The sequence below is a fragment of the Nanorana parkeri genome, unplaced genomic scaffold, assembly GCF_000935625.1.
Source record: "Nanorana parkeri isolate BGI_ZX_2015 unplaced genomic scaffold, ASM93562v1 scaffold633, whole genome shotgun sequence".
Lineage (NCBI taxonomy): Eukaryota > Metazoa > Chordata > Amphibia > Anura > Dicroglossidae > Nanorana > Nanorana parkeri.
The window spans coordinates 653,640-672,526 of NW_017306901.1; the positions used below are offsets into that span (position 1 = coordinate 653,640).

General features: G+C 40.8%; 1 protein-coding gene across 5 annotated transcripts in view; it reads left to right on the forward strand.

Annotated features, from left to right (window-relative positions):
• STK10 (serine/threonine kinase 10) overlaps positions 1–18,887 on the forward strand; it is a 131,514-nt gene that overhangs the window by 40,341 nt on the left and 72,286 nt on the right. For all 5 annotated transcript variants that reach the window (XM_018563114.1, XM_018563115.1, XM_018563112.1 and 2 more), the window contains exon 2: positions 973–1,137. In XM_018563114.1, coding sequence (XP_018418616.1) covers positions 973–1,137 — 165 coding nt within the window. The remainder of the gene's footprint in view (positions 1–972; positions 1,138–18,887) is intronic.

An 18,887-nucleotide genomic window follows, 5' to 3' on the forward strand; every position in this document is an offset into this window, starting at 1 on the left:
AACTGCCGCACTTCTTACTGAATGCCCCTTGTGCTGAAAGGTGGATGCTGAAGCAACTGCGGGTGGCGCCACTCATCAGTGTACATCAGAAATGTCACCAGCACACCAATGGATGTTGTCCAAAATAAAGTGTTGTTCATTCACGCATATTGTCACATCAAAAATGCAACGTTTCGGGGCCACACAGGGTCCTCTTCATCAGGCTTAACATGACTTGGTCATATTAAGCCTGATGAGGGGAACCCTGCGTGGCCCCAAAATGTTGCATTTTTGATGTGACAATATGCGTGAATAAATGGCGCTTTATTTTAGACATCATCCATTGGTGTGCTGGTGACATTTCTGATGTACACTGTTTACTTCAGATTACCCCCGATCTGGTACTATCAGATCTGTCGAAACAGAACACTGCTCCGTTGGTTTTTCCGGATCAGGCCGGAGTTGGACTGCCAGTGTGAAAGGGGCCTTAAGGGTCCATTTATAAAAGGATTTGCACAGCAATTGGTCCTGCAAAACTGCACATAAACTTTTTCTGTGTGAATTAAGCAGCTTTTGCCCATTAGTTGTCGGGCTGTTGTGTGAAGGGGGAAGAAAAATGTAATTTTCTCAAGATAGTTTCTCTTCTGATCGATTGTTCTTTATTATGTTCACTTAGGATTGAATGTCCTTTTGGGTATTCTTTCGTAGGATATTCCTAAAATGTTACATGCAGTGCTGCTTATATTTGCATAACACTGGTTGAAGCACTTTGTACATATTTCTCTTTGTAGTTCCTTTTTATGAGGTGTGTTATGTCCCATTTCTTTTAAAAATGTTAATACAATTAATCTTTAGCCTATTGGGAATCGTGCTTATATCTTGCATTGTCTTTACAGCCATTGTTATCTTCCATTTATAATTAATGCATTGTAATATAAAATGTATTACTGAATGTCTAACATTTTTTATTTTGTTGCTTTCTTTGATTGCCAGGCCAAGAACAAGGAGACGGGTGTCTTTGCAGCTGCCAAAGTTATAGACACAAAGAATGAGGAGGAGCTGGAAGACTATATGGTTGAAATAGAAATTTTGGCCACCTGTGACCACCCTAACATTGTTAAGCTGCTTGGGGCATTTTACTATGAGAACAAGCTTTGGGTAAGTAGACAGATTTACTGACTAGTATTTCAAGATTTTTTTATAATAAGAGGAAGCTTTTGAAGTGCTAAAAATTATATTTCGTTTGACACAAAAATTATATTCTCGAAATCAGCTAGCTCTGTCTTTGTCCCTGGTACAGCTTTACCGAAACTTGCTAAGAGGTGCATTGGCATGGATTTTAGTTTGGGACAAGGCAAATAATGCTATGCCATCTTAAGCCCAATTGAAGCTTCTGTTCAAATTGGCTAATAGTGCAAAGTCTTGGAGTTAGTTTTTTTTTTTTTAGAAAGCGGCCACATCCTAAGTAGAAAAGCCTGTCCCCTGCCAGCATTCTGCAGGAGAGACTCTGCTCTCTCTGCAGAGGTCTGAGACACCCTCTGCTTAGTCAGAGTTGAGTTCTCCAATCCTCAAATTTTATGCTCTCAGCTAATTGCAGAATTATGGGTCTGACTCAGCAGGGGACATATCGGACCTTAGGAAAGTAAAGCTGGCCATACACTGCTCAGCACTACTCTGTTTGGCAAGAGTCGATTTGGTCAAATGAGCCAGACTGAAAGTTGAACAGTCACAGTAGCCGGTCAGCTGCACTCACTGTTCAGGTGTATAGACAGCTGCAATAGGGAAGATTTCCCCATCAATGCTGCTTATTGTGGATGATGGAATTGAGCATTACTTCTTTCAGTCCCTGGGGGCTGAAAAAAATGTCTTGTGTATGGCCAGTTTAACACCATATCTTTCACACAAACAGGAAGTGTCAGTGCCAGTGTCCCATGTCATTGTGTTTTAGTTAGGAGGAAAACAAACAACATTTATTTCTTATTGGTACGATAATAATAACAATTACTATAGGTGCAAACAACAAATAATCTACCCATATGTGGTGTCTCCAGTGGGAGAATTTATTTTGGGTTGTTCTTTGGTGGAGGTCAAGGTAATGCAATAAAAAAATACAGCTAAAGTTTGATAATATAAAAAAATAATCAGGAGATATCCATGAACCTTTACCACAAAATGAAGGCCCAAATTGTCCATGTACAATTCACCTAAATACACTAAGCAGTTGCAGAGATATGCACATTTTTATTAACACATTCCAAGGTTGCAAAACTGGGCTCACGTGTTAAAAAAATTACTGCAGGAAAAAAACATATTTAAAATCTGCTGGAATACAAAGAGTTAAGTGCAACAAGGATTATGCCAGCTCTTGAAGCTCTCGTGACAGCTGCTGTATAGAAGACCGAAAAGTCTAGTGTGTCAGAGCCCCAGAAATAATGCTATACTATTGATGCTCAATAAAACCGCAAATTGTAAATTAAAGAGAGCTCTGGGGGGCATTCACCTTGTCGCGCTTAACTCCATGTATCCTAGCAGATTTTACATTTTTTCTTCCCCTAGAGTTCTTAAGGTTTTTTACCTTCCACATTAAAAGGAATAAGGGTCCTTTTTTTTTTTTTTCTTCTTAAAATGACACTAAACTCAGGAGTTAAATCTTAAGCCCTGGTTCACACCTAGGCGTTTTTGAGAAGTTTGAAATCCCATGATTTTCAATGGCCCAGGTTCACACCTGAGCAGAAAAACGTCTAGCAGGAAAAAGCCAAACGCCTGAAAAGATACAGGAGCTTCTTTGGGAAGTTAAAAGCACTTTTCCTCCCCATAGACTTCATTGGAAATGCATGTTGCACATTTTCGTGAGCGTTTTTGCGCGTTTGTATGCGCGTTCTCCCATTGGCCACGATAGTTTATGTGCTGCCAATTAATACGCGTGTCTTCATGTACGCGCGTTAAAACGCGCGTACAGATGTGCATAACACGCAAATAACCGCATGCTGCTAACGCGCAAAAACGGTGCCACCTAGGTGTGAACCAGGGCTAAAACAGCATTCAACTACCTTTTAACAATTTAAAAAAAAAAAAATGCAGCTTATTTGTGTATCACTCTGTTGAAGATCCTCAAATCATCTCTGAATTTGTGCTGACACTGTCCTTCCATCTGGAGGGTGGCTTCTTTTGTTCCCCATGGTCCCTGTGTGTTTTATAAAGTAGCCACCACTCCAAGCTCACTCCCATGATAGACTTTAATCACACTTTTAGTTTGCTAATATGTATTGTTACTGTAGTCTATCACAGGAGTGACCTTGGAGCGGTAGCTACTTTACAGCACACACAGGGACCATGGGGAACTAAAGTAGCCACCCCCCAGAAAGGAAGGACAGTGTTGGCACCAATTCAGAGATGATTTGAGGATCTGCAACTGAGTGATACACAAATAAGATACATTTTTGTTAATAGGGTACTTAAATGCATTTTTAAGATTTAATTCCGGAGTTCAATGTCACTTGAATTTAGTGGTTGTCTTTATTTTTTCCCACCGCATTGGCTTTTGCAAACATAAAATATAATGCAGTTTGGCAAAATGAACTGTAAGAGAAGCCGACACAGAATGAACATGCTGCAAGTAAGATGATTGAACTTCTGCTCGCAGACTTTAAGCTTCCCTCTGCCTAACTTGCATCTCCATAGACTCCTATGTTACGTGCACACTTTTTTCCCATGAATGTATTAGTGTATCTTTGTCCATGGCAAGAAAAACATGATTTGAACTCTAACTGACAGTGTGGAGAGCTGTGTAAACAGTGTGCATACAAGCATGCTTCTTTGGCATTACTGTTAACCCTTAGTGGTCTAACAGGAGTGTTTTCACGTGTATTGCTTATAAAACCTTTCTCTTTGTTTAATTTGATAATTCTTTATATCATTGTAAGCTAAATGTGCTGGACACTTGTGAAATGCTTTGAACTGAATGTAACCTTCTAATGTAACAATACCATACAAGGCTTTTTTTCCAAGGTTTTCTTGATGCTGTTTAAAAAAAGAAAAAAGGTGTCTTATGAAATGTGACAAGTTAATGTAAATCCACTTTTATAACTGTGTAGCCACACCCATTTATGTCAGAAATAATCTGCAGAAAGACAATCTCATTTCTAGAAAGTTCTTACTGTGCAGTCTGAAAAAGTTCCTATAAATATACAAAATAATTAAATGCGTCGGTTGTAATTTGCACAGAAATTGGTGCAGACACTATCCTTCCTTCTGGAGGGTGGCTACTTTTGTTCCTCATGGTCCCTGTGCGTGTTGTAATGGCGAACAAATGTAGCTACCCTTCAGAAAGATTGACTATATCAGCACCAATTCAGAGATAATTTGAGGATCTACAGCTGAGTGATACACAAATAAGATACAATTTTGTTAATAGTTACCAACATAGGCATGAAAAAGCTTGATAACCTACAATAAGCTGTTTTTCCTTAAAGGAGAACTATGGGGTTAAGGCTTTTCCCCGTAGTTCTCCTTAGGGTAACGGGAGGACACAAACTAGCGTCCTCCCGTCACCCTAGGCTCAGTAGTATACCGCGAGCTGCTGCGGTATGTGCTCGCGGTATACTGAGACGCCACAGCTGAAGCGGATCCCGACAATTGTGCAGGGATCCGCCCAGCTGCGTGACTGACAGCTGGCTCTGCCTATCTAGAGGCAGAGCCAGCTGTACCCGCTCCTCCCCCGTCCGTTCCGCCAGTCAGCGCTGGCAGATCGGAGCAGGGAGAGGGGAATCCAGCCCCTCCCCCTGTTACGGCAGAGAGCCGTGACAGGATTGAGAGGTGAGCGAACGCCGGTATGTGTTCGCTCACCTCCCGATCTACTGAGCCGACCTGTGACAGTCTCATTGTCACAGGTCGGCTAGAACTGTGAGGTGAGTGAAAAGCAACCACCTCATAGTTCTCCTTTAAATGAGAACTATGGGGGTAAGTGTTTTTCCCCATAGTTCTCCTAAGGGTCACGGGAAGACATAAACTAGTGTCCTCCCGTGACCCAAAGCTCAGTATATCACAAGCTACAGCTCCCGGTATACCAAGACTGCCGCAGCCGGAACGGATCCCGACATTACTGTCGAGATCCACCCAGCTGCGTGATTGACAGCTGGCTCTGCCTATCTAGAGGCAGAGCCAGCTGTACCCGCCCCCTCCCCCATCCGTTCCGCCAGTCAGCGCTGGAGGATTGGAGCAGGGAGGGGGGAATCCCTGCAGGAAACCGTGAGTGACAGTCACGCGTCTCTGCAGGGACAGGATCGAGAAATGAGCGAGTGACGGTATGTGTTCGCTCACTTCCCCATCTATTGAGCCGACATGCGACACTTTCATTGTCGCACGTTGGCTCGAACTATGAGGTTGAGTGAAAATCACTGACCTCATAGGTCTCCTTTTAAAGAGGAGTAACAAGTGCACAAGTAAGATTTGTAGGTAAAAATACCAAAAAAATCAAGTATTTAAATGCTTACTTGCAGTGTGTTTCCTTTAGAAAAATGTGTGTGACCTACAAAGTTTGGAGTCCACAGTGACCAACATTTTTCACCTAAAAAAAACCACACGCTGTCTGTTTGAGGCCTGCAACAGGCTAGAAATTGGAGATTTGTAGAATTCTTTGTTTATTCTCAATAGGGTTGCATTACACAAAGTGGCCCTTTACCTTTCACAAAAAATTACATCAGCATTGAACACTGCATGCTGACATGAAATCATCTTGCATTGATGAGTTGAATAAACTTATTTTTCTTTTACTTACAATTACAGTTTCCCCCCTTCCTGGTACTCTTAGGCATTAGTGATGTAGCCTGTGCCTAAGTGATGCATCCTGGGAAGGTTACATCACAATGCATTGCTGGGAAATCTTATCTGTAAACTGCATAAATTTGTGAGATCTCAGGGAAAGGTTCCTCTTTAAATATTCTATGTTTAGTCTGTTGCAAACAATGTTAGTTTTGGTGAATAGTGTTTTTTCCTTTCCATAAACAATTTTTTTATCTTGTAATGTGCCTTTTAACTTGCGTTAAAATTTGACAAGTCAATTCCTTAGAGCAGCTTTCTCTCATAGAGACTTGGTGCCCAACATGTAGGCCACATATGTCCTTCCAGTGTTCAAAGTGCACGCCCAGACCTGCGAAAAGGGTTTTTTATGCTTCTAAAAAAGCCATTGTTGGCCTTTCTGTGTAAGTAAGATCAAAGCTTCTGGCTTGTTCAGGAGTGCTGCGCTGCTGACAGATCAGTACTTGCTGCTGCATAACCAAACCCTGCAAATAGTTTGCAGATTTGCCTACACCACCATTTTCACCTTTTTCTTCCTACACACCTCCAACCCTCCCAAAACGCTTTTCCACTGGCCATGTCCCCTCCAGTCACACTGCCCCTGACCACTGCTAGAATAGGTTTGAAGGTAAACAAACAAATACAGTCATGTGGATGTCGGCAGGTAAAAAAAGGACAATGGTGACTGACCACTGTACTTATTTCACAACCGAGTACTATGAATGGATTTGTTTACAAACACCAATGCATTTGTGGATGTTGTAAAACTAAATAAAGAAAATTATTTTTATATAGATATAGGGTAGATATATATCTATCTTTCTATCTAGATGTATAGCTAGCTAGATAGATAGATAGATATAGATATACAGGTGAAACTCGAATAATTCGAATATTGTGCAAAAGTTCATTTATTTCACTAATGCAACTTAAAAGGTGAAACTAATATACGAGATAGACTCATTACGTGCAAAGCAAGATAGTTCAAGCCACAGCACCTGCCCGCACTGCCAAAAGCACCAAAACCTGGTTCAATGACCGTGGGATTACTGTGCTTGATTGAAGAGCTGAAGGCCGCTATTGAAGCATCCTGGTCTTCCATAACACCTCAGCAGTGCCACAGGCTGATAGCTTCCATGCCACGCCGCATTGAGGCAGTAATTGCTGCAAAAGGGGCCCAAACCAAGTACTGAGTACATATGCATGCTTATACTTTTCAGAGGTCCGTTATTGTTCTATGTACAATCCTTGTTTTATTGGATTTGGGGTTCTTGGGGTTTTCATGAGCTGTAAGCCATAATCATCACAATTATGACAAATCACAGCTTGAACTATCTTGCTTTGCATGTAATGAGTCTATCTCGTATATTAGTTTCACCTTTTGAGTTGCATTAGTGAAATAAATGAACTTTTGCACAATATTCGAATTATTCGAGTTTCACCTGTATATCTATATATATCTATACATACACACACATTTGTACAAAAAAAAGTTTATTAAAATAGAGAAAAAATATTTTTTCAGGTTTTCTCTATTTTGGTATATTTTATTATTTGAGGCATTTTACACAATAGGAAAAAAAAATAGGTCAAAACACATTAAAAAAAATTAAAGGGACATCAAAACAAGGATGAGCCTAGTGTTAAAATTGCAAAAGTTGCTATTTTTGAGCCCTTTGAGTCATTTCTTTCTACTAGTTTACTAACCATCTTTAATAACAAAATACACCAATTAATATGGCAAAACAACACCTTAGAAAATGGGGCAGTTCACAACAACACTTCAGTGCACACACTAGTACATTTTACCTCAATGGTGTGGAGGGCAGAAGAGGGGTTAAGTGCAGTCGTTTAGCATCTCTAATGTACACTGTGCTTTTCACCTCTACAGTTCATGTGATTATCGGCACGGTGCTGTTTCCTTTTGATGTATACTCCTTGAATTCCACTAATTTGCTGCTATTAGAGAACCCACTCCCAACGGAATGCAGTGGTCGAATGTTTTGATGATCTACTGACATGCTTGGCTACATATAATAATTGTGAGTGCAACATGTGCATAAACATTTATTTCCAGCAATGTATATTTAAAGAAGAACTCTGGGGGAAAATGTCTTAACCCTTGCAGTGGGTCTACCCCCACACTGCAAAGGTTAAGTGCTTGTTTTCATTCTAGGTGTGAAAATAAAGGTTTACTCACCCGTTCTTCTGAGGCAGCTGGCTGTTGGACCGGTCCCTCTATCCTCTCTCTCTATCTCTCTCTCTCCCCCTCTCCCCCTCTGCTCCAGCAGTCTAAGATCCTGTGACTCATCATGTCAAGTACACTGTATATTGAATGTGAAGGGGAAGAGAGGCGGGAGGGAGTGCTCTAACAGCCAACCAGCTGCGATTTTTAGGTGTACCTTTGTTATTTTCAATACTAGATAAAGTGCAGTGGTAGCCCTGCTGCAAGGGTTAGGAATTTGCTTTCCCAGAGTTTTTCTTTAATGCACCTGTAGTGTTCCCAGTGTCTTGTTTTTCCATCTTTCACTGCAATAGTCCTGCATTGTTAATCTTCCAGGTTTAATGATGCCCGGCATCATCTAACCCACTTCCTGTCAGCCGAGGCTGTCAGGGACACACCCCTGGGGGTGTGATAGCTAATTCACAAAAGCAATATGATTGTGCTGCCCTTCGGATGTCTGGGGCTGCACTTGAGGCAGTCTGTATTTCCACCACTGCTGTAGCGTGTAATTTGGGTGTCCACCCTGAGTCCGCAGGGGCTGCTGACATTATTTACAAAATAGTAGTGCCCTGGACCAATTTTAGGGCTGTCTACAGTGGATGTCTACAAAAGAGAGGCTTTCGCAGGTACATATTTTCATTATTTTAATGGTCTGGTCTGCTTCAGGGTCCCCTTTGAGTCTTACTTTTTAGAATCAGTTAACCTTAGAGCTCATAGGACAGTTGAACGTGGGGCAGTTACCAGACAACCCAGTGATCTCTGTTAACCTAAAGTAAATATGCAGATATACACTCTATTAGGTACATTAATTAGGTAAAATACACTTTATTAGGTACACCTGTTCAATTGCTTGGTAACACAAATTGCTAATCAGCCAATCACATGGCAGCAACTCAATGCATTTAGGCATCTAGACGTGGTGAATACGACTTGCTGAAGTTCAAACAGAGCATCAGAATAGGAAAGAAAGTGGATTGAAGTGACTTTGAATGTGGCATGATTGTTCGTGCCAGACGGGCTGGTCTGAGTATTTCAAAAACTGCTGTTCTACTGGGATTTTCATGTACAACCATCTCTAGAGTTTACAGAGAATGGTCCGAAAAGGAGAAAATGTCTAGTGAGCGGCAGTGGTGTGGACGAAAATACCTTGTTGATGTCAGAGGTCAGAGAATGGGCAGAATGGTTCGAGATGATAGAAAGGCAACAGTAACTCAAATAACCACTCGTTACAACCAAGGAATGCAGAAGAGCATCTCTGAACACACAGCACATTGAACCTTGAATCAGATGGGCTACAGCAGCAGAAAACCACACCGGGTGCCACTCCTGTCAGCTATGAACAGGAAACTGAGGATACAATTCGCACAGGCTCACCAAAATTGGAAAAACGTTGCCTGGTCTGATTTGTCTCGATTTCAGCTGCGACATTCAGATCGTAGGGTGAGAATTTGACGTAAACAACAGGAAAGCATAGATCCATCCTGCCTTGTATCAACGGTTCAGGCTGCTAGTGGTGTAATGGTGTGGGGGATATTTTCTCGGCACACTTTGGGCCCGTGATGCTATCATGTCAATATGGACCAAAATCTCTGAGGAATCTTTCCAACACCTTGTTGAATCTATGCCATAAATAATTAAGGCAGTTCTGAAGGCAAAAAGGGTTCCAACCCGGTACTAGCAAGGTGTAAGTAATAAAGTGGCCGGCGAGTGTATATTGTGTCCATTAAATATGCAGATATATATGGTTTTCATTTAATGTGCATTTACTGTGACCTGCCCATCACTCCCTGATCTCTGTAGTGTAATGAGAAATGGTGGATTATTTGCAAAAACTCTCCAGACTGATAAGTTGCTGTTTTTCCATAGCAGATGGAGCCTAATGGGTATCTGCTGTAGTTAGAGGTATAAGGTAGACTACCCAGTAGTTATACAAGCTCAGAAACCAGAGAATAGTTGTCTTTGGGAGTGCAAATCATTGTAAGTGGTAGGTTAATTTGATGCTTCTGGGGTCATGTGATAAGCATAGTTCATCTGACTATTGGCTTTGGCAGGAAGGTGTGGATAGCTGACATGGTGTAATCGCAAATCCTGGCAATTCAAGAAGGGACAAGAACTTTGTAGCTATTTGACAAAAAATAAGGCTGGAAGCACTCCTATCAAAGGGATTAAGGAATTTTAAAGTGTCATTACTGCATAAACGCCTACGCCCAGTCCACTTTTGGCCCTTTTGTTTTTTTGAGAGTATCTCATGCAGGTATAACAATGTGCAGTTTCAGGCTGTTCTTATCTCAGATCACACCTTTCTTTGCAGAGCATTTTCCTGTAAAGGTGCTATGGTATGATGTCAGTGTATCTCTGAATTTTCATCCATGTGTCTTGCATACCTTAGGCGTTATTGTGACAGCTGTAATTGTTATTCAGTTGCCGTGTGGTGCTTGGTGATTTACTAAAAAACCTGTTCTGATGACTTATGTGCCTCCGGTATCTGTTCACATATTCCAACAGTTCATTTGCTCTTTTCAATAACAGATAATTTGTACATCCACTTTATGACGTTCTCATTCTGAATGCTTGAGACATTGCATTGTTTACTATGCAGGAATGCTTGAAAGAATGCACAAAAGACACTACTGTATCATAGCAAGTTGAATGTATGCTAGCTTTCAAAAGATCAGAGTTTTCAAGAAATGATCTTATTTTCTGAAAGTATTTAACGTTCTATTATCAAGGCAACACTAAATTGATTTTACGAATATGGCCAATAAATGCTGCAAATGCCTTATTACTGCTTAAAATCACTGATTTATAATGTATATCTTACACATGACATCAAACTGCCATTGACAGTGGAAACTTTCATTATACAGGGAAAACAAAATGGGCCAAAAAAGAGAAACACATAATTTTGTTGCTGATTTGCAAAGTGAAGTTAGTTTTCATGTGTCATATTTCCAAGAACATTAGTTTTTAGAAAGAGCGGTCCACAGTACACACTTGAGAGAAGAGGGCAAACTGAATCCAACCTGGATGGAAAATGAAAGATAAAGGCATTGATACAATTGACAAGCTCCATCTGTCCACCAGTGTCTTCTGAAAGCATGACAGGATAATCCTGGGATGACTATTGTGGGACAGTTGCTGGAATGTTTAGTTAAAATTTGGAAACAAAACAGACATTTTAAAAAGGTAGATGACTGTGAAATAATATGGATGATAAATCTAACTTTGAGGTGTTTACATTGCAAACGTATGTGAGACTTGGAGCACTCGAAAGGATGGAATGCTTGATGCAGTGTTGCAGAGGGAATGTAATGGTATGGGGCTTCTTCAGTGCTGGTAAGGTGGGAGATTTACAAAGGAATTAGGAATAGAGCTGCAGCTAACGATTATTTTCAAAATCGATTAGTTAGCCGATTATTAAGTTCGGTTAATCGGATAAATAAAAAAACCTAGAATGTTGCTGCTCTTTACAGCCTTATGCCATCCTATATGGTCAGCACACTTTGAGTAGAATTAAAGTCATTTTTTTGGCATATATCTACTGCTTATAAGCGTACGCTGTGAAGAAGTGTGGGCGGGCGCATGCGCAGTCCAGATCGTCGGAGAGGAGGAGAGCAACGCTGAAGATGGATGGACGCTGCCTGGAGCGCGCACGTCGGACAGACTCCGTGGGACCCGAGGTATCTGCGGTGGATCAGAAACTGGCACAACCGCTGGAGGGACTGTGGAAAACGAGTGGAAGAAAGACGCTGTTTGGCTCAAGAGGCATCACATAAGCCTTACAGCAGCATTAGGGGGGGAGAAATAACTACCTTTAATGTCACTTTGAGCTGTGCAAAGCCTATTGGTGTAGAAAGAGGAAGCTAAAAAATACTGTATTTGATGGACTGTCCAGCACTTTCGCCAGATCTTAACCCTGTCATGTACTATCAAAATCAGAGAAAAATGCCCTTAAAACCAGTCACACCTCCTAAAAAGAGCTACAGATTGCGAGCTTTGATATGCCCCCTGATTAACTGCAGGGTGAGCAAACTCCGGCGCTCCAGCTGTTGTGGAACTACAAATTCCATGAGGCATTGCAAGATTCTCATAGCCACAGGTATGACTTCCAGAGGCAGATGCATGATGGGATTTGTAGTTTCACCACAGCTGGAGGGCTGGAGTTTGACCTCCCCTGGCATAAAGGGACTGCTAGAATGCTAGTGGTTTTCAAAGTTGTAGTTGTTGCAAATAAAGGGTTCTTTGAAAGTTGAAATTAAAGACTATTGACCATAATTTCTGATCTATTTTAATGTTCTTTTTGTGAATAAATGTAAGTTTAACTCACTACCCCCTTCCTACCTTCTTAGCTAATCACTAGATTTGATATGAAAAATGAAACGCTCTATTTACTTACCTGAAAATCATGGTCCTGTGACAGGTTGGGCCTCATGCCTTCTTTCTTCTGATGTATATTGTGAGAGATTCCTTTTTGCAGTGCCCATGTTTCTTCCTACTGACGTGGGTGCTCCCTAGTTGCTGCCAGAGATGTTATTTATAGGGTCCCTGACTAGTCCTCACATCCTTCCAAATTCTTCCAGCAGTGACATGGTAATGTCATGACACAAAGGACAGAAACCAGACTAGGTGGCAGGTTGTAACCCATCTAGGAGCAGGTGGATTATCTTTCTGTCACAAGTTTAGCCAGTGTGGACTCCTACAGGGGGTAGGCTGTGTGAATCTGTGAGTCTTTGCACAGGGAATGGGTTGTTAGCAGACACTGTGCAAAGTGACAAGTCTAATGCCGGGCATTTCAAAATAATTACCCCCATGCTTATGAAGGATCCAGTGCTCACTCTTTCTTTCATAGCCATTTAATGTAATCGTTAAAGACCTTTTGAAGTTGACTGCTTCTGTACTCCCTACATTGCAGTGGAGAAAGATGACAACTGGCATTATAGCTATGTGTCTTTGATCACCGAGGAGCACAATTAGATTAGAATATACAAACAAGGTATTAGTTTGATGCCACTGACTATAGACTGCTGTGTGTGCACACTAAGATCAGTATCTGGGAAGTGACCTCCCACTCAAGCCACTATAGAACAGCATTTTCTCCCATCCTGTTCTGCAGGTTTGGCGTGCACTTACTATAAGGGCATTCCAAAGAGTAGTAGAACTGCAATGTTCTGAATACCGGTAGTAGGTATAAGATAACTTGGCTCTGCGTGTGCATGGATGTATCAAGTATTTGTATGCAACATAGCCATATTCTTCAAAAATGTGCAAGACATTCTCTCTAGCACTTAAAGGGTTTATGTTCCCTGCACTAACATACCCCAGGAACTCAGTAGAAAGGCAAAGTGTGCATTCATATGCATGAATTAACTGAAGAGAATTAGTGGGCAGATAGCACTTGTCCTGAATAGGGGCATTGTCAACTCCTTGGTATGGTATTCTGAGCAAGGCACAAAAACCTTATTCTTACATCCCCACCTACAGAGCATGTGTACCCAACTCTGACGCACACAACTTCTTTCCTTCTCATGTTTTCCTTGTTGAAACATTTTGTGCACTTTGGAAAATTTTGCTTTGTGTTTTTTTTTTGTTCTATTGTGTTTTATAATTCAAATGAATGACTATCGTACCGAGATTTAGATAGGAATCAACAGTGTGTGTTTGAGAGTTTGAAAGACCCATGACTATATCCATAAAATGGCAATTGTTCTATGGTATCACCCAAAGGTTGTCTTCACTCTTCCTAGAGCATATCTGACCATGAGGGGAGCTGATTATTTTTAACTGGACATTTAGGTATTTCCTAAATACAAGTGGGTGAGCCTTGCACATATGAGAATGGGAGCTCTAAATTCACAGTTTACAGTTTGCTGTAGTCTACCTGGTCATGAGATGAGGGTTAATCCAGCAACAAATTACAGTGAACACAGAGAGAGGCCATAAGCTCTCTGCAGCTCAGGTAATACACAACAATCCTTTTTGTCTGCTGCTCCCAGCCGATGAACTTTCCAGTGCAATGGTATCTCTTTGTGTATATTGCCCCAAAAGCACTTTCCTGTTGAAAATGTAATGGAATCATGTGAGTCGGTATTGTCAAAATGATGGTGCATATAATACCTAGTAAAATCTGCTCCTTGTTCATCTGTTTAATTTCTTTTTAACGGAATTCAGGTGTTTGAAATTGTTCTTTTTTTTAAAAAAAAAGACATTTTTTGATTGACTTTTGCCATGTAGAACGCAACAAAAACATAGTTGTGGAAGTTCCTTATCTAAGGCTGAGCTCATATAGATCTGTTGTTTGTACACTCACTGACCTGTGCTGAATTTGAGAGCCATGAGTTTTGGCATACTTTAATACTCTGGTAGTTGGGGGATATTCCGAGACCTGCAGAATATAAGCAAAGCTCCTCAAATCACTGCATTACAAATGGTACTTTCGGCCTTATAATGGGGTTTCTTTCCTCCATACTTGGAGTTCCTCTATAAGCTTAAAGTAAATCACGGCTGTGGCAAGACTATTTTATTCATTTTATACAAACCTGGTCTACATTACTGTTCCAACCTGTACGTAAAAAAGAACTCCAGGCAAAACTTTTCTTAACCCTTGCAGTGGGGCTACCCGCACTGCAAGGGTTAAGTGCTTGTTTTCATCTTGGTGCTAAAATAATTGTAAGGTGTATGGGCACCTTAACTTTGTTATCTGCAGATTTTCTGTGGTCAGATGGAAAAAGTGCAACAGATTGACACAGGTGGAGATTACTCCATCCACACAGTTAAGTGTAGATGGAGGAATCTGTTGCACCTTTTCCATCTGACCACAGAAAATCTGAAGATAATTGTAAGGTGTATGGGCAGCTTGACACTCCTTTTGAACCTCGGAGCTGGCTGGCTGTTACAGCGCTCCCTCCACTGCTGCAATGGCAAACAGGGAGAGGCTTCAGGGACCGGTCTAAGAGCCAGCCGGCTCCAAAGTTTAAGTATAACTCAAAACCAGCACCTTGCAATGCGGGGGTAACCCCAGTTGAAGGGTTAAGAAAAGAAATTGTGTTTTCGACTGCTCTGACAGCATTTAACACCTGTTAAATGCTGTCAGAGCAGTCGAAAACACAATTTGCTCCAGATCTTGTCACGCATCAGCAGTTGAAAAAAGTATTATTTTTAGAATGCGACTAATAATGTGCCTGTCCCCTTCTACCTGGGAGTTTGAAAACAGGACTTGGTTCCTGAGAGAAAGAAGTGGGAAACACCAATCTAACACAGAGGGTTACAGACCTACTCTTGTGGAATGCCTTCCTTCCATTCTATTAGCGTGATTACATCTAGCATTGGAATCATATAAATTCCCTAGATACCAGGAGGCAGAGTGACTTGTTTGGTTTGGAGCACAGGGTGTGTGGAATACAAATACACTTGGGGAAGCGGGGGGAATCATGTTTTCTCTTGTTTTAAATGTGGTCATTGACACAAGAAAATAAATGCTACCAGAGGACTGTTTGTTCTTTCATTATTCTTAAAGGGCAACATCAAAAATGAAATTACTTTCAATAAGTTGTTTAGGGCATTCCCTGTACCTGCGTGTGAAGTGGCTCATCGGTACGATATATACTACCTACCACAGCAAAACTGGTATTTATAAAGAAAAGCATGCTGTTGAAATTGTTGGAAAATGACAGCTCCTGGCCACTCTCTCCTGTTTGTAAACAAAGTGGCTGGGGATTCACCTAATCTATAGCAGACCTTTATCCTAGATGAGGGTTTGCTATAGATGTTGAGGGACCCCACCCCAAAAAAACCAAAACATAGGAGCCTCCACATTCTGCACCAGACCCTTTAGACGCAAAACAAAATAAAGAAGGTGATAAATCCCCCTCAAAATCCATTACCAGACCCTTGTCTAACATGCAGCTTGGCATGCTAGGAAAGGGGGGGAAGATCAGCATGCACCCCTACTACCTGAACCATATCAGGCCACTTGCCCTCAGCCTGGGGGGTGCTTTGCCAGGGTGGGCCCCCCTGGCAAAGCACCTTGTGCCCCTCTTACCCACAAACCTTGCCCAGTGGTTGTAGGGGTCTGCAGGCAAGGGGCTATTCAGGGCCCCCAGGTGCCACCCCACTACACATTTACAAAAAAGCAAACCATAAATCGACTCCCAGACATTTGACAAAGAAATGAAATCCAAAAAACACAACTATCGCCAACACGTTGTCCAGTGATGTAGATCCTTGTCAATTACAATGAACAACGCCCACCAAAAGCTCCCAATCTTTAATATAAGGGAAGGGGTGGGGATAGTGGTAACTTCATTAACTAAATATGGCCATGTCCATGTCTGGGCAATGATGTCACCACTATTCCTGCACCTTTTGCTTATGCGGCTGGTGTGTGTTGTGGTGCTTATGTGGGCCGGGTGACACCAATTTTTGGATAAGGGCGCGATAGGTGGAGGCACTCACTATTTACTTCACAACCATTGATGGTAACAAGCTGTCATTTTTAATAGCGGTAGAAATACCGCTATTATATGTTGAGTTCGACTCTTGCCAAATGTTGTGACTGTTTAGCGATTGGATTAGTTATAGCTCATCACCTATGATGACACTGGGACTGGCAATTCCCAGCGGAGGATGATGAATCTCTAAGCTGCTGTGATAAAAAAAAGTGTATAAGACACCTAAGAATGAATCGTACTAATGCACTGCGCTATAATAAACTAAACTGGATTTATTGATACAATAATGTATTTGCACTTGATATATGCAATATATTATTTATAAGTTGTTGTTTTTTTGTATAATGTATAGGTACTCATATACTGTATTGATTCACCACAGGGTGGTTCTGTATAGACTTTGTCTAGTTTACTGTAGCGCAGTGCATTTTTATGATTCAGTGTGGAGCAGAGTTTGAGTTCAATGCATTGGGAAATTGATTAAAAGCCAAATAGTTAACACATGGCTACACTTTCTCTAAACATTGGTAAATTGAACAAAGTTGGTTAAATAGGAATTTTTTCTTCATTTTTTAGCTACAGTTCCTTCAAAAAAATATTTACCCCCCTATGTTTTCATGTTTTCTTGTCATACAATATTAAATCACAGTGGATTTAATTGTATTTTGACACTAATCAATAGAAATAGACTCATGTAAAAGTGAAAAATGAAACGTTTTAAAATGTAAATACCATAAAAATATTTCATTACATGGATATATAGCCCTTTGCTTTGACTAACCGGAATCATCGCTGGTGCAGCCAAATCTTTGCCAGAGTTACATAATTAGGTGGAGTTCACCTGTGTGCAGTCAAGGGGTTTCAAGTTATTGTACTAGAAGTACTTATATGTTTGGTAGCAATAAAAAGAAAAGAACAGAAAAAAAATAAACCGTGCTCTCCGATTGGAAAAAGTTAACTTACAGACATGTATGCAGCCCTGGGAAATATGTTTGGTAGATCAACCTCTTGTAAGTCAGCATCGTGACATAACCTACGCATGAAACAAAAGAACACTCTAGGCCGCTTTATGAAAAGCACAGATCAGAGGATGGATACAAGAAAATGTCCCAGTCACTGATTCCCTTTTGAGTGCAGTTAAATCAAACTATTAAGAAATAGATGCGTCTGAGAGAAATGCACTTAGGAAGGATTCTGGGCTAATGTAGGTAAGACCAGGCATGTATTATGGTCTGTTCTTAGGCAAGATACTTTCTAAAGGCTTAAAATGGCTGGTCGATTCTATTTAAGACAAATTAAATTGTCTGCAATCATGGTATACAGTGTGTAAAGGTGCCCATAGACATAATATGACACTCACAATTTGGCCATTTTTTTTTTTTTTTATCTGTGGAATGCAAGCAGACACTGCCAATCAAGCCTTGCTGAAGGCAGTAGAAATTGTCCAGGTTGGAACACCCTGTGTGCTTGTTGTCTTCCTCCTGATTAGCCACATAGCCTTAATATAAAGGGTCACATGCCGTTTATTTATAGGGACACAGCAGATGACACGCATACAGTAGCAAGCGTGCCTTTAAGTAGTGATTGAAAAGTGGAAGAAATATAGATGGAAAGGGCTGTGGGCTAGCCATATGTATACTCTAATCATGTTGATATTGCAGTGTACATATTGATAGTATTGACAGATACAAGTGCAACTCATAGGTACAAAGATGAAACCAGGTTACATTAGAAAGGTTGTACTAAAGAAAAATGGTTTAGTGCACGTATATAACATGTTGGTGCAGTGTAAGCAAATTAAAGTACAGGTCTCAAAACCTAATTACATTAGTTGCGTATGCACTTTAAAGTTTACTATGTCAAGCCAACATTTGGGTAAGGCTACACTTCGGCTTTCTCTATGTTCACGTTACATGCTTCTCCGAATTGAACCTTGTATCTTCCACACAATAATTGACAGCACTTCACACGTATTGAGCAGCAGCCTCAGCTGATTCCCACAAATATGGTTCACTCTGCAAGCATCTGTAAAGCTGCCAAGATACATGTGGTTTTTACTGTGAATAATGATCTAGATCAGGTATTTGTCATCATGCTATGTGTAAAAGAAGAAAATTTGCACTTTCAAATGCATATCTCTGAAACACTCCTTTGTTTGCCTACAGAGTGCTTGGCCAGTTTCTGTTACCAATCATAGTAACTATTCCCTAATACTGCCTTAATACATTTCCCTTGCCCAACATTTAAAGTAAAAATCAAGCCTTTAACTATTTTACTCGATGTGTACGCATAGCCAAAAAGTTTTTTTTTCTCCATCATCCATTGAGGGATACCATAAAAGCCTTTTCTTAGAGTGCATTAATGAGGCACAGCTTTATTAAAACAGATTTCCAAAAGTTAGCCCTTGCAGTGGGGCTACCCCCACACAAGTGTTAACTGCT